The sequence below is a fragment of the Elephas maximus genome, chromosome 5, assembly GCF_024166365.1.
Source record: "Elephas maximus indicus isolate mEleMax1 chromosome 5, mEleMax1 primary haplotype, whole genome shotgun sequence".
Classification (NCBI taxonomy): Eukaryota; Metazoa; Chordata; class Mammalia; order Proboscidea; family Elephantidae; genus Elephas; species Elephas maximus.
In genome coordinates, this window is record NC_064823.1 from 95,736,144 (window position 1) to 95,750,156 (window position 14,013).

The window sequence follows — 14,013 nt, forward strand, 5'->3', positions numbered from 1 at the left end:
TGTGTTTTCAGTTTCACCATTAGTTATTCATTCATTTAGGTTTTTTTTTTTTTTTAGAATGCAAATATTCTTGGAGAAGTAATAAATCATGCTCTTATAAATCTTCACATCTTCTCCCATAACATTTAGCTGAAAGAACCTCAGGGCACAGAACAGATAAGTTTTGATTAGGGAAGAGGATGCTGGGAATAATATAGCTTTTAATAAAGGCAGAGGAGAGTGGGGCCCTGCTGTTGGGACCACAGAAATGCTAGGAGGCTGCTTGTGAACATTTGATATTTATGTGAAACATGGATGAGAGAGGAGAAATGTGGCAAACTTCTGCATTTTTATTACCAGCAGCCTGCTCAGGTTTGGTTGTGACATTTTTTTTTTCCTACTCCTTTGCCTACTATTCACAGACAGTATTAAAAGGTTTTACAATTAATTAATACTGAAAACTTAAATTCTTGGACTCTAGGTGTTATCATTAATTGACCTGATATAAATAATAACATATGTAAGAATCAACTTTTATAGCTAAATTTGGGTGAATTCTTTCCCTTTAAATTATTTAAAAAAAAATTAAGTTAAGGATGTAATTGCAAATATTAAAAAATATATATATATTACTCTTCATTAATTACATCGTAATTTGGTGTGTAATTACTATTGAATTTTACAATGAAAGCAGACTTACCCCTAACTTTCATAATGACTGTAATTAAAAATACTAGCTACTATAACCATAATAGTTATGATTGTAACCAAAACAACATCAAATCTAACCTAAAAAGAATTCCTGAAAAAAAACACAAGATTTTAATTATTTATCACAGAGTTAGTATATTCATCTCTTTTTTTTTTAATTGTACAGTTTGCTATTACAGTATATTATAGTACTCTATGTTTTTTATAGTATATTATGGGAGAAAGATATGGCAGTCTGCTTCCATAAAGATTTACAGCCTTGGAAACCCTATGGGGTAGTTCTGTTATGTTATAGGATATTTTACTTTAGAATATTATATAGCACACGCTGGTATTACAAAATCTTTTATGAAACTTCTATACATTGAAAAAAAATAATTTAGGTATTCCAGAAGGTGTGTTAATGAGATGGGCCACACAAATAAAATGAAGATTAAAATATTAAAAATATTCAATCAATTCCCACATCAAATTGAATGTACCTGTGAAAAGAGACAATGAAGAAGCTCAATATTATCAGAACAAGGCCAGGACCCAACTGGGGAACAGACCATCAATTGTTCACATGCATGTTCAAGTTGAATCTGAAGAAAATTAAAGCAAGTCCAAGAGAGCCAAAAAACAACCTTGAATATATCAAGAATCATCACAAGAATAGATTTGAACATTAAACACTAATGGCTAAGACCAGATGAGTTGTGAGATCAAGGACTTCTTCTATAAAGAAGCCAAAAAGTCATTAAAAATAAAGGAAAGAAACAAAAGACCAAAATAGATGTCAGAAGAGACTCCGAAACTTGCTCTTTCATGTAGAGCTGATAAAGTGAAAGGAAAAACCGATCACATAAAAGAGGTAAACAGAAGGTTTCAAAAGGCAGATGGAGAAGATAAAGCAAAATAGTATAAAGAAATATGCAAAGACCTGGAGTTAGAAAACCAAAAAGGAAAAACAGCTTGGCATTTCTCAACGAGAAAGAGAAAGTCTCAAGTTGTAATACAGAAGGATTCCATGGGCAAAATATTGAAGGACGTAGGAAGCATCAAAAGAAGATGGAAGAAAAACACGGAGTAACTGCACCCAAAATAATTTTTTTATGTTCATTCGTGATAGGAGATAGCACACGATCAAGAACTGATTGCAGTGCTGTGGCTCTTAATCACTGTGCCACCAGGGCCCAGGGATCCTTTACAGTGATCCAAAAAGAAAAAAAAAATCTGTTTCTGTGGAGTCGATTTCGACTCATAGCAACCAGATGGAACAGACTAGAACTGCCCCATAGAGTTTCCAAGGAGCTACCAGTGGGTTAAAACTACTTTAGGTTTGCAGCCGAGTTCTTACCCATTGTGCCACCAGCGCTCCAAGTGAAAGTCACCTAGAAATTAAGGTGAATTCTGTAGGTCCAGTTTTACATATGAAGAAATGAATATAGAACTTGTTTAAATTAAAGAGAAATATCAATATATTTTAAATGATTAACAGCATTAAAGGCTTGAAGTTAAAAGGGTTTTCAATTCATGGTATATATTGCAGTGAAAAGTTGAGTGACTAAACAGTAGTTTTGATACCATAATCTGTTATCAATAGGTTTGTATTAATATGCTTGTCATGGATTCAATTGTGTCCCCCCAGAATATGTGTTGACTTGGTTAGGCTATGATTCCCGGTATTGTTTGGTTGTCCTCCATTTTGTGACTGTAATTTTATGTTAAAGAAGATTAGGGTGGGATTATAACACCACCCTTACCCAGGTCACATCTATGATCCAATGTAAAGGGAGTTTTTCTAGGGTGTGGACTGTACCACATTTTATCTCTCAAGAGATAAAAACGAAAAGGAAGAAAACAGAGAGGGGGACCTCATACCACCAAGACAGCAGTGCTGGGAGCAGAGCCGCATCCTTTGGACCCAGGATTCCTGCGTGGAGAAGCTCCTAGTCCAGCGAGCTTCTGATGAGAAGGCCGACAGAGAGAGAAAGTCTTCCTCTGAAGCTGACTCCCTGAATTTGGAATTTTAGCCTACTTTACTGTGAAGAAATAACTTTCTCTTGTTAAAGCCATCCATTTGTGGTGTTCCTGTTATAGCAGCACTAGATGACTAAGACAGAGTTTGGTACTGAGAGAGTGGGGTGCTGCTCTAACAGACACCTAAAATGTGAAAGTGGTTTTGAAACTGAATGGATAGAGAACCAGCAGCAGCAGAGAGCCAGCAACAGCAAAGAACCAGCAACAGCAGAACCAGGAGACCAGCATGAGACTGCACTGGAGCCAACCCACAGAGCTACAGAGCTGCACAGGAGATTTCCTGGAGGAATGGGGTGACTCTGGGTGCTTATCAGTGGAGCTAGGCTTGCCAACCCATGGAGCCGGAGGGCTGAATGCCTATGTGCAGGAGGCTTCCTAGAGGATTGGGGTGCCTCCAGGCACTTATCGGTGGAGCTCCTGAGAATTGGAACACTTACCCCAGCAAGGCAGATGTGGGTGTGAGGCCCAAGGAGTCCAGATGCAAAGAAACTAGGAAGCAGAAACTGAAGAGACAATGAACACAAGAAGCTGAACAGCTTCAGTCTCAAAAGGTGTGGCCATGACCTCAGGGTTTTCAAAGGGTGGAGCCATGGCCTCTGGTGTTTCTAAGGGTGGAGTCACCATTCAGACGGACTAGAAGAATGGTGTATCTAAAGCCTAAGGAGCAGAATTGCTGTCCCAGTGGACCTGGAAGGCAGAGCTGAAGGCCAGGGCCAAGGAGCCTGTACTCAGAATCCAGAGAGTAGTCAATACCCAGAGTTTGGAGAGCAAGATCATTGTCTAAATTGTCTCAGAGAACAGAGGACTATTTGCAAAGCCTTGAGAGCTAATGTGATGTGTTCTGCTGACTTGCTTGATGCCTGTTATCCCTTCTTTTTCTCCAGTTTCTTCCATTTATAATGGAAATGTCTGACAAGTGCCTGTTCTGACATTGTACCTTTGGAAGCAGATAACTTGTATTCTAGATTTCACAGATGAAGAGGAATTTTTGGATTTTGGACTTGGAGTTAAGAGTTTTGCTGTGATATGATGGGGTGAATATGTTTTGCTTGTTGGAAGGATGTGATTTTTTGGGAGCCAAAGGGTGGAATGTTGTGGATTGAATTGTATCCCCCCAAAATGTGTGTCGACTTGGTTAGGCCATGATTCTCAGTGTTGTGCAGTTGCCCCCCATTTTCTGATTGTAATTTTATGTTAAAGAGGGTTAAGGTGCAATTATAACACCACCCTTACCCAGGTCACATCTAGGATCCTATGTAAAGGGAGTTTCCCTGGAGTGTGGCCTGCACCACCTTTTATCTGTCAAGAGATAAAAAGGAAAGGGACACGAGCAGAGAGGGGGATCTCATACTATCAAGAAAGCAGTGCTGGAAGCGGAATGGATTCTTTGGACCCAGGATCTCTGTGTGGAGAGAAGCTACTAGTCCAAGGGAAGATTGATGAGAAGGCCAACAGAGAGAGAAAACTTTTCCCTGGAGCTGATTCCCTGAATTTGGACTTTTTGCCTACTTTACTGTGAAGAGATAAATTTCTCTGTGTTAAAGCCATCAGTTTGTGGTATTTCTGTTATAGCAGCACTAGATGACTAAGAAAATGCTGAATTCATACTTTTTATCAAGTCAGAGAGTGGTTTGTAGTAGACAAAAGAAAAAAAAGGCCTTAAGTTCACAGAATATATGTTGCAAAGTGCCCCAGGATCCATTGGCAAAGCATAAAACTTCTTAGAGGGTCTAGTGACATCTGCCATTAATAGGGACAAGTGAGCATATTTGATCAAAAGGTCAGATGACACACAAACAGAATGTTTTTTTGTGAGACAGTACTGTTTAGAAACAACACTTGTCTGTCAGTTCGTCATGCTGTGGTGGTTTGTATGTTGCTGTGAAGCTGGATGCTATGCCACCAGTATTTCAAATACTAGCATTGCATTGGGCAAATCTGCTGCAAGGAACTATGGTAATCAGTTAAAATATATTGATATTTATCTTTGATTTTAAACAAACTGGGTTTATATTCATTTCTTCATACCAGCAGGTTCACACATGGTGGACAGGTTTCAGCAGAACTTCCAGACTAAGGCAGACTAGGAAGAAGGACCTGGGCTCAAACACAGCAATGATTGATTGTGCAGATGGCACAGGACAGGGCAGTGTTTTGTTCTGTTGTATATAGGCCATGAGCAGGAACTGACTTGACAGCCTCTCATGACAAAAACAGTGATTAGAATAGACGTGCTAAACTGAACTGAAACTAGCAGGAAACCAAAGTATGAGCCTTGTGTTATAAGAGCTGCTACTATGTTAATGAATTGAGATTATATAAACCTATGGAGTCCCTGGGTGATTCTAAAGGTTAACACACTAGGCTGCTAACCAAAAGGTTGGAGGTTCCAATCCACCCAAAAAAGCCTGGAAAGAAAGGCCTGGCAATCTACTTCAGAAAAATAAGTCATTGAAAACCTTATGGAGCACAGTTTTACTCTGATGCACAATTATTGCCCTAATTAGGAATCGACTTCATGGCAACTGATTTATGTTGAATATGCCTTCAAGAAGATGAGTTGTCTGCAGACGGCATGAAAATTTACCCATCCCACCCAGTGCAAAACAGATAATCAGCACTACTAGATTAACAATGTAATTTGAACCTGTTTCAAAGAGGTCAAGAATATCTTTAGAAATTCTATCTGAATGTAACTGATTATTTTGATTTATTCTATACCCACAAATAGCTTCTTTGATTGCTGTAAAATTTCCACTCAACACAATGAAAGATATATCCATTGAGTATGTAAAATTCATATACTACATGGATATGTATAGGTCAATAGAATAAACTTTTTAAAAGAGGTGTAAGTGCATCACATTAAAAAGATTTATAATATTTTTCAGATTTCTGAAGCTGGGAATCATTTCATCAATGTAGTTCTGGCTCATCCCAATCACACAGGTTAGTTTCTTTCTTTTCTTCTCTACAGTAAATTATGTTAATTATTATTTTTTGAAGTTTAAATCAATAATTTTAAGGGAAATAATAATAGGAAACATTTAAGACAGTATGCTCTAGCTCCTACCTTATTTTCTAAATATTTGAACTAAATTATATCCCACATAAATGGTTTCTCTAAAATGAAGTGTGTATCACACCCACACACGCATCATACAAAATTACCGCTTAAATATGTGAAAAAGTCCAAATGATTAGGATTTAAAGCAGTATGAAATCCATTGATGAGTATTCTAATTACCTACCTCAACTTTCAATCTTGACCTCGTTTGTACCATATTTGAGAAAATCCCGCAATATTTCAAAACACTTCCTAATTTTTTTTCTAGTAAAAGTAACCTTTGCTTGACAAATTCAATAGACCTAAAAGGGAAACTCCTGGAAAAGCAGTTTGCATTTGGTTGTTGTTGTTGTTAGGTGGCCGTCAAGTCAGTTCCAACTCAGAGCAACCCTATGTACCACAGAACAAAATGCTGCCTGGTCCTGTGCTAAGCTCACAATCCTCGTTAGGCTTGAGCCCGTTGTTGCGGCTGCTGTGTCAATCCATTTCATTGAGGAGCTTCCTGTTTTCCACCGACCCTCTTCTTTACCAAGCATAATGTCCTTCTCTAGGGACTGATCCCTTCTGATAACATGTCCAAAGAATGTAAGACACAGTCTCGCCATCCTTGCTTCTAAGGAGCATTCTGGTTGTACTTCATGAAAGACAGATTTGTTCATTCTTTTGGCAGTCCATGGTGTATTCAATATTCTTCACCAACACCACAATTTAAAGGTGTCAATTCTTCTTCAGTCTTCCTTATTCATTGTCCAGCTTTTGCATGCATTAGATATGATTGAAAATACCATGGTTTGGGTCAGGTGTATCTTAGTCTTCAAGGTGACATCTTTGCTTTTCAAACCTTTAAAGAATCCCTTGCAGGAGATTTGCCCAGTGCAATGTGTCTTTTGATATCTTGACTGCTGCTTCCATGGCTGTTGATTGTGGATCCAAGTAAAATGAAATCCTTGACAATCTCGATCTTTTCTCTGTTTATCATTCTGTTGTTTAGTGGTTCAGTAGTGAGGATTTTTGTTTTCTTTATGTTGAGGTGTAATCCATACTGAAGGCTGTGATCTTTGATCTTCCACAGCAAGGGTTTCAACTCCTCTTCACTTTCAGCAGCCAAGCAAGGTTGTGCCTTCTACATAACGCAGGTTGTTAATGAGTCTTCCTCCAATCCTGATGCCCTGTTCTTCTTCATACAGTCCATCTTCTCGGATTATTTGCTCAGCATACAAATTGAATAGGTATGGTGAAAGGATACAACCCTGAAGCACACCTTTGCTGACTTTAAAACACACCTATCCCCTTGTTCTGTCCAAACAACTGCCTCGATCTATGTACAGTTTCCTCATGAGCACAATTAAGTCTTCTGGAATTCCCATTCTTTTCAGTGTTATCCATAATTTGTTATGATCCACACGATGGAATGCCTTTGCATAGTCAATAAAACACAGGTAAACATCCTTCGGGTATTCTCTGGGATCATCTGACATCAGCAATGATATCCCTGGTTCCACATCCTCTTCTGAATCCAGTCTGAATTTCTGGTAGTTCCCTCTTGATATACTGATGCAGCTGCTTTTGGATGATCTTCAGGAAAAAATTTGTGTGATATTAATGATATTCTTTGATAATTTCTGCATTTGGTTGGATCACCTTTCTTGGGAATAGGCATCAGTATGAATCTCTTCCAGTCATTTGAGCAGGTAGCTGTCTTCCAAATTTCTTGGCATAGATGAGTGAGCACTTCCAGTGCTACATTCGTTTGTTGAAACATCTCAACTGATATTCTGTCAATCCCTGGAGCCTTGTTTTTCTCCAATGCCTTCAGTGCAGCTTGGACTTCTTCCTTAAATACTGTCAGTTCCTGATCATATGCTACCTGTTGAAACGGTTGAATGCCGACCAATTATTTTGGTATAATGACTCTGTGTATTCCCTCAATCTTCTTTTGATGCTTCTTCTGCTGTTTAATATTTTTCCCATAGAATTCTTCACTATTGCAACTCGAGGCTTGAATTTTTTCTTCAGTTCTTTCAGCTTGAGAAACGTGAAGCGTGTTCTTCCCTTCTGGTTTTCTATCTCCAGCTCTTTGCACATGTCATTGTAATACTTTACTTTGTCTTCTTGAGCCACCCTTTGAAATCTTCTGTTCCGTTCTTTTACTTCATCATTTCTTCCTTTTGCTTTAGCTCCTCGATGTTCATGAGCAAGTTTCAGAATCTCTTCTGACATCTATTTTGGTCTTTCCTTTCTTCACTGTCTTTTTAATGACCTTTTGTTTTCTTCACGTATGATGTCCTTGATGTAATTCCACAACTCGTCGGGTCTTCGGTCATTAGTGTTCAACGCGTCAAATCTATTGTTCAGATGGTCTCTAAATTCAGGTGTGACGTACTTGAGGTCCTACTTTCGCTCTTGTTCACTTGTTCTAATTTTCTTCAGTTTCAACTTGAACTTGTGTATGAGCAATTGATGGTCTGTTCCACAGTCTGCCCCTGGCCTTCTTCTGACTGATGATATCGAGCTTTTCTATAGTCTCTTTTCACAGATACAGTCTATTTGATTCCTGTGTATTCCATCTGGTGAGGTCTGTGTGTATACTGGCTGTTTATATTGGTGAAAAAGGTATTTTCAATGAAGATGCGACTGGTCTTGCAAAATTCTATCACGCAATCTTTGGCATAGTTTCTACAACCAAGGCCAGGTTTTCCAACTACTGATCCTTCTTTGTTTCCAGCTTTTGCATTCCAATCACCAATAATTATCAGTGCATCCTGATTGCATATTTGATCAATTTCAGACTGATGATGAACGCAACGCCATTTCTCTTCAACTAGTCATCCCCAGCATAGTAGACCATATGGTTGTCAGATTCAAAATGGCAAATGCCAGTCCATTTCAACTCACTAATGCCTAGGATATCGATGTTTATGCATTCCATTTTTGATGATTTCCAATTTTCCTAGATCCATGCTTCCTACACTCAAGGTCCCGATATTAAAGGATGTTTGAAACTGTTTCTTCTCATTTTGAGTCATGCCACATCAGCAAATAAAGGTCCCAAAAGCTGAACTCCATCCACATCATTAATGTTGACAAACTGACAGACACTTGGGGGTTGAATTTAGTAGTTAAAATATTTCAATAAGTTTACAGTGTTTATGTTATTTATAGATATTTTTGATAAATAAATGCTCTCATTCAGGATAAATTATAGGCAGGGATTCCAAACTGTATTCTGTATGGTAAATAAAAGTACATTTTAAATAGGAGTGACCAACAATTTGGATTTCATGTTATTATTAATTTGCCTGAAAACATGAAGATATATTTATCTCTCTAAGATGTTTTAAAATCTACCACAGTTTCTTAAAATTGTATTGTCTTCCACGTTTCTAGAAGGCTGGTGAAGTACATGGAACATTTTCTGCAATGATTTTTAATATACTAGAATGCATAGATTTAAAAAAGAAACAGAATACTTGCCAACATTAGGAAAAAAAAAAAAACTGTAGCATAATAATATGTGTCTTACTGCATTGCATAACACTGTAATAACTCTTCAAATTTTGAAGTATTGATAACCTTAAATTATTTATCTGATTATAGAAGCCAACTGCAATATGACTAGAAAATATCTGTGCCTTCTCTTTGTGAAAAAAATGTACTGGAAATTCAAATGCTATTGTGTTTTGTTGTCGGCATTTTTATTGAAGTAAATACCTCAAATCATTAAGAGGTTGGATATCATTTTATCTGAACTAAATTCATAAATGCATTGAGTTCTATCTTTGGATGTATTTGAACATCCGATGAAAAAAATCTCAGGTAGTAAATATGTTTAGTGCAAAGAAAACACAGTATCATTTTATAATATTTTAACATAGCCACCACTTACCCACTGCCTTCAAGTTGATTCCAACTCATAGCAACTCCATATGACAGAACAGAACTGCCCCAAACAGTTTCCAGGGAGTGCCTGGTGGATTCTAACTGCCAACCTTTTGCTTAGCAAACATAGCACTTAACCACTGCACCACCATGGTTTCCTTAACATAGCCAAAGCTATAAATATCACAAATTTTATTCTTAATTCAGTCTCTTAACAACGTGACCTTACTCAAGCGTCTTCATCTATCTGGAATGTGTTATCTTAATTTTCAAATTAAAATTTTTAATTCATCAAGTGATTTTGAAATTGTTTACGTGAGAAAATACTGCTAAAAAAAATGTTCTTGAGAAATCATATGCCAATCAAATTTTTCCTCTTACGTTAAGTGACTTGGACATTTTGCTTGGAGATCAGAAGGCTGTTTCATTATCATTAAAATCTATTAATCTTTTAGGGTCTTGTCTTAATGTTGACCATTCCAGGTCAATATGCCCAGGAATTGTGAAGTGTGTGATCTAAAAAAATTTAAGTAAACTGTTTGATTAATATTCCAGTAAGTTTATTCAGATCATTTAATCTTAGCTCTAGAAAATTTTCTTGCATTATACTTTTTGAATTAGTATTGTTTTGTTGTGGAGTAGAGAAGTTCTATTAAACATATGTTTAATCATCTGTCACTATCTCCTGTATCTACCACTTTTTCTGTGATCATTTTTAGATTTCTGCTTAATTTTATTGTCTTGTTTTTTTTCATGTACTTCATATCCTCTGTTCTGTGGAATGTTCTTTCCTTAAGCAAATTGAAATATACTTCACATTTCTTAGATAACTTTATTTTTCTTCTACAATATCTTTCATAATATCTGTCAACTCTCATTTCTTTTATTGTATATATTTATATTTTGTCCAAATCTCTGTTGAGTTTTGGATATTTCTAATGGTTATAGTCTTTGGTATTCACCAACGCTTGTGTGTGTGTGTGTGTGTGTGTGTGTGTGTGTCTGCATGTTCTGTTGAATTTTTGCAGGATGACTTTATTTTTATTAGCAGGAATTAAAAACAAAACAAAACCATAATTCTCATTTTCTATTCTGTTCCTTTAGAAGCTTTGTTTTAATGCCAATCAGCTTATGTTCATTTTTAAGTGTATGGAGTATCCTAGGTGAGAAATAACAAATGTTTTACAGAAAAGGGTGATTGAAGTAAATTCTCTAAAAAATAGTGTACCCTATGGGGCAGGGGAGAGTCAATGTGTCTTTGGATTCTCTGACATACTTTTGTTTCTATAAATTATTTAATTACCAGAAATTGTTCATGTGTTTTCAGTCCACTTGTCTTAGGCCAGGTTCTCTAGAAAAACAAAATCAGTGAAGTATGTGTATGTGTGTGTGCATATATATATATATAAATAAATTTTTTTTTTTTTTAATATATATATACACTCATACATATAGCGAGTGAGAAAGACAGAGAGAGAGAAAGAAAGATTTGTATCAAGGAAATGGCTCACATGGTTGTTGAGACTGGAAAATGTCAAGTCCATGGGTCAGGCTTCAGTTTTCTCCTGATTCGTGTAGCTGCAGGGACTGATGAACGCAGGATTGGCAGGTTAAACAGCAGGCTGGTGGCTCAAGTCCGAAGAACCAAAGATCAGATGATGACAAGCTGAATGCAGAATTCAGAGCACAGCAAAAGCCCATGAACTCTTTTTCCTAAAGGAAGCAAATGAAAAAAAAAAAAAAGCATTCCCAGAATTTGTGGCCTTTCTTGTAAGTATGAATTATTGCACTTTTCAGAATAGATAGGATCCAAAAAAATCAACTTGACTACTTAGTCTCTATGAGTGATGGTGCTTAATTATAGTATCACTATTGTTCTTTGTCACTAGTGTCACTATTCTTTGACATTTGTCTCCAGCATTAGCTAGATCTGCCTTGCTAAGTGGGAGCCCATCTACTGAATCCTAGAAAAGCTTCTGTCCCTGCCATCATACCCCACTTATGCATGCATTTTACCACCAACAGAGTGGTTCATGACAGAGGATGGCTGATGTCAATTGGCTGAGTCATCTTTTCTACCTGGTGTTCGTTGCCTCTTCCGTTATAGATACTCGCTGTTAAGTATAAATATATACCAATCTTCAAACTTCATGCCCACTCTCATATGCCCACGGATATGCTTACAATCCTGGCGTGTTTATCCATTTGCCACTGTCTCGATTATATGTAGAAAGAGAGGGAGGGAGAGAGAGAGTAACGTTTGACACATCTCTTTGAATTCCAGAAACTCTGTCCTTTGAGAAGTATTTCTCCCTCACTATTGCTCTTGTTCTGTTTTTGGCTTAACTCCAAACACATCAACTTTATAGTTCAATCTTACAGAACAGAATTGATGGGCTCATTCAATGTTATGACTTGGTAGGTCTAACACAACTCGGCTCATAATGTACATTTGGGACCACATGGCCACTTGTGGTAGGATCTTTATGTTTACCAGAATCCTAGGACTGTTTTCCAAAAAGGGTATGATTCTCTACTACAGATGGCATGGCCTTGCTCTAGAATATCAGGGTTCAGCTTTTTTATTATCCCATTGGGGCTTGTCACATTTCTATATATCATCTTTTCCCACCACTATACATTTAATATCTATAGTCTACCTGATCCTAAGGCCCTAGTGGGAGGAGTGTTTTCACTGTAGAATCATTTTCTTCCTTGGGTTTTGTCTTAGTTACCTAGTGCTTCTGTAACAGAAATACTGCAAGTAGGTGCTCTAAGGATCCGAAGTTTATTTTCTCATAGTTCACGAAGCTAGAAGTCCAAGTTCAGCGCATTGGCTCTAGGGAAAAGCTCTCTCTGTGGTGTCTAGGGTAAGATTCTTGTCTCTTTCTATGTCTTAATTCTGGTGTTTCTTGGTTTCTTGGAAAGCTTCACATGACACCTATAATCCTCTCATTTGAATAACCATTTTTCGTGTAATCAGCTCTTTTCATAACTCAGAAGTGATCAGGTTTAGGTTACATACTACAGTGACATTGCCTCATTAATATAACAAAGAAAATCCTAGTACCAAAAAGAATAACATGGGTTAGGATTCCAACACAAATTTTGAAGGGCCGTACTTCAACCCATAATAGACCCTATTCATATCTTGCAGCTTTTTATGCTACATGGTATGTGGCTTGCAGCAGTTTTCACTGGTCTGGAATATGAAGCTTCCAGAACTAGAAGAGGCCTGCAAGTGTTTTTTTTCTACTTTCTTAATGGTGGGAGGTAAAATTGCAATATGTTTTCCTCTATTCTAGAGAAGTTATGGCCTTCCCCAAATCTTTCGGCCCTTTAACATTTTATTGATTTATGGGCCCAAAAATTCTGGTAGTGTTTTTCTCCCTCCTCTTTGGATTACGTATGTCCTAATAAGATCTTCAGCATGCTAGCCACTTCCTGTCCATCCATTCTTAATAGCAAAATGTTATTGATTTAGTGGAAGAGTGTTATGTTCAATGAGATGTCCATCAAGTCCAGGTCTTCTTGTATTATTTTATGACAGATGATGGGAACATTAACATAGCCTTAGGACAAGATTGCAGATGTATATTATTGTACACATTAAGAAGATAAAAACTATCCCTTTCTGATAGAGTTGGAAAACAATATATTTATCAATTTAGTGCCTTGTCCATATATCTAAGACTGAGTTAATCTGCTTTAGTGAAGATACCATACCTGGAAATCAATCACAATGATGGGTAATGCTTGATCAAGAAAACCTGGTGGTACAATGGTTAAGTGCTCAGCTGTTAACCAAAAGTTCAGCAGTTTGAACCCACCAGTGGCTTCACAGAAGAAGAGACCTGGAGATCTGTTCCTGTAAATATTGCAGCCTAAGAAATCCCGTGGGGCAGTTATACTCTGTCCCATAGGGTCTCTAAGAATTGGAATCAATTTTATGGCAAACAACAACAAAAATGCTTGATTGAATTGGCAATATTCTACTCTCATCTTCTAAAATATTTCCAATTTATGCAGGGGTAACCTGTAACTTGTGGCATTCGAATTGATTCCTACTCCTAGTGACCCTATAGGACAGAGTAAAACTGTCCCATAGAGTTTCCAAGGAGCACCTGGTGGATTTGAACTGCTGAACTTTTGGTTAGCAACCATAGCACTTAACCACTACACCACCAGGGTTTATAGTAGTAAATTAAATGGTGCCAGACAGATATGGGGTAAAGAATCACCTTACAGAGAGGAACTTTGCCTTTGTCCTTGATTCCTGAGATAATCTTTGGAATTTCCTGAGTAACTAAGGTGCCTTTTGTTATCTAGATCTAAAGGATTATACCTGAGTATTT

General features: G+C 37.2%; 1 protein-coding gene across 1 annotated transcript in view; it reads left to right on the forward strand.

The window, feature by feature from the left end:
• The window catches only part of TECRL (trans-2,3-enoyl-CoA reductase like), a 150,465-nt gene that overhangs the window by 122,093 nt on the left and 14,359 nt on the right, over positions 1 to 14,013 (forward strand). Inside the window, exon 9 of the mRNA XM_049887101.1 lies at positions 5,604 to 5,661. Coding sequence (XP_049743058.1) covers positions 5,604 to 5,661 — 58 coding nt within the window. The remainder of the gene's footprint in view (positions 1 to 5,603; positions 5,662 to 14,013) is intronic.